This window comes from Triticum aestivum, unplaced genomic scaffold (genome assembly GCF_018294505.1).
Source record: "Triticum aestivum cultivar Chinese Spring unplaced genomic scaffold, IWGSC CS RefSeq v2.1 scaffold194478, whole genome shotgun sequence".
NCBI classification, from domain to species: domain Eukaryota; kingdom Viridiplantae; phylum Streptophyta; class Magnoliopsida; order Poales; family Poaceae; genus Triticum; species Triticum aestivum.
Window position 1 is genome coordinate 1 of NW_025227877.1, and position 2123 is coordinate 2123.

Below are 2123 nucleotides of genomic sequence, written 5' to 3' on the forward strand. Positions count from 1 at the left end.
TTCCAAGATATTAATCCCGCGCTGCTCTAGCTACAGTTCCAGTTTTTGTTCTTGTTGCTGCCTTGCATGCACCGCCACTTGCTTGTGTAGTGTTCCATCTGAATTGACACACCAACAGGTGCAGCTACGCCGCTGCGCTCACTCTTAATCCATTGTAATAGCTTCACTACTCGTACACACATGTCTCCTACATGGGCGTTTGTAGGCGGGGGATCGGGGTACGTGGCGGCGCGGTCCCCATGGCGTGCATGGGCGGCGCCCTCGCCATGGACGCACGGCGCGGCACACGCTGGGTGATGGTGGCACGGAGGCACTGGGTGACTGGAACCCGGCGGAGAAGTCGCGGTGCCGGTGGATGGGCGTGTTGTGCAATGCCGACGGCGGCGGGCCTAACAACTTGTCTGCGGCCCTCGGCGCCTCGCTGGACGGCTGGTGCTCAGTGAGTCACCGACACAAAACCTGTCCGTACCCATCCCGCCTCAGTTTGGCGGCTTGCCGGCGCTCACGCACCTCGACCTCAGCAACAATGCGCTCACTGGCCCGTCCCGGCGAAGCCGAACGGAACGCCTATATTATTCTCTGCCGAATGTTTTCGTGTGCTCCTGTTCGCTTATGCAGACCAGGGAGCAAACTGGAGAGCCTCGCCGTCAACTCCAACCACCTCGAGGGCGCCATCCCGGACGCCATTGGCGACCTCACGGCGCTGCGCGAGCTCATGTTCTAGGAGGATCAGATCGAAGGCGGCTGGATGGCCAGCCTCGAGGAGCTCCGCCGTGGGCCGGACGGCCAGCCTCGAGAACCTCCACGGCGCGCCAGGAAAACAACACCATGCTCGGTGACAGGCAACTGCTCCAACCTCACCATGCTCGGCCACCAGGAAAACAACATCTCTGGCCCCCCGGAAAACAACATCTCTGCCCCCCTACCGGTGACCCTCGGCCAGCTAAAGAACCTTGACACGCTGACCACTACACGGCGCTGCTCTCCGGCCCGATCCCACCAGAGCTTGGTGAGTTCTTGCGTTGTGGCAAGCCGCCACTGTCCTGCGGCCGGTTCGTCACGCTCGCCGACACGTCCTCTGACGGCCACCACACGCAGGAACCACCGCCATCGCGCCATGAGCTTCGCCTGCCCGCGCACCACCGCAACCACGTGAGCTCTGCAAACGCCACCGCGCACTGTCGACCTGCCAGCCACTTGCACCGCCGCAACGCGCTGCGTGAGCCCTCTATGGCTACGCTTTCCCCGCGCTGGACATCGCCATATATAACCGTGGAACGCGACCGCGAGCCCAGCCGGGGGTCATTGGAACCTCGCCGACCGTCGGCACCACCGCGTACGGCCCCACTGGCCGGAGGCTGCCTACTATTGGGAACCCTGCCGCCATCGCTACCTTCTAGTACCGTGCCTCCTGCCGCTCAGATCGACGTTCGAAGGCCTTGCCGGTGAGTCGTAGAAGGCCTCTGAGACCCACATCGCCTGCTGGACTCCCTGTGCAGACCACGCGGCCGGTGGCCTAGCCTGCACGCACATCCCGCCATCCCGGCCGTCCTGCGGACCTCGCACCTTGTTGTCCAACCGTGCCTGCCAGCCATAGGCTGGAGCGCCACCCAGCGCGAGGACAAAGAGGTACAGCCTTGGACGGCGCATTGCGGGAGCTCTGGCGAAGGGCCGCGGCTCGGGGATAGCATCGACCTCTAGTGAGGTGACCTGCGGCTGGAGCACCGTAGCTCCTCCCAGCAACGGGCAAGCCAACCGCGCACGCGCGCACACGGCGTTGCGGCCAGACACAGCGCAAGGAGGTCAGGTGATGCGGCGACGGGCGGGACTGGGAGAGGCACCCGGCCGGAAGAGAGGTGGGAGCTCGATGGTAGGTCAGGGAGGAGGCCACGTATTTATAGGCACACGATCGTTTTTTTTTCATGGTAATACGTGTCTCATTCATATCATATCGTTCGACAAGTTTTAATTAAGCGGCCATCTAGAGAATACGGTGTAGGCGGTAACGCAACAACATGCACACGTAGTTACATACGTGTCTAGAGGACCAATCACCACCACATGCAGGCGTGATGAATGGGTAGACAATTCCAGAAAAAGAATGGTTGACCTTCAAAATGGCA

General features: G+C 61.8%; 1 protein-coding gene across 1 annotated transcript; it reads right to left on the reverse strand.

Moving 5' to 3' along the window:
- Window positions 1-729: 729 nt before the first annotated feature.
- On the reverse strand, window positions 730-1850 carry LOC123172876 (uncharacterized). Its single transcript, XM_044589776.1, has 2 exons — window positions 1394-1850; window positions 730-1096 (listed from the first exon to the last, which is right to left on the reverse strand). Exons 1-2 carry the CDS (start codon window positions 1648-1650, stop codon window positions 730-732), a joined length of 624 nt encoding a protein of 207 aa, XP_044445711.1. The 5' UTR covers window positions 1651-1850.
- Window positions 1851-2123: the final 273 nt, after the last annotated feature.

Bases quoted from the DNA above. Each gene is read 5' to 3' on its own strand.
- LOC123172876 (XM_044589776.1), bottom strand. From the start codon at position 1,650: ATGCGCCGTCCAAGGCTGTACCTCTTTGTCCTCGCGCTGGGTGGCGCT. The intron at 1,097-1,393 runs GTAGCGATGGCG...GCGGTGGTTCCT, and splicing joins AGGAGGCACGGTACTAGAAG to GCGTGTGGTGGCCGTCAGAG.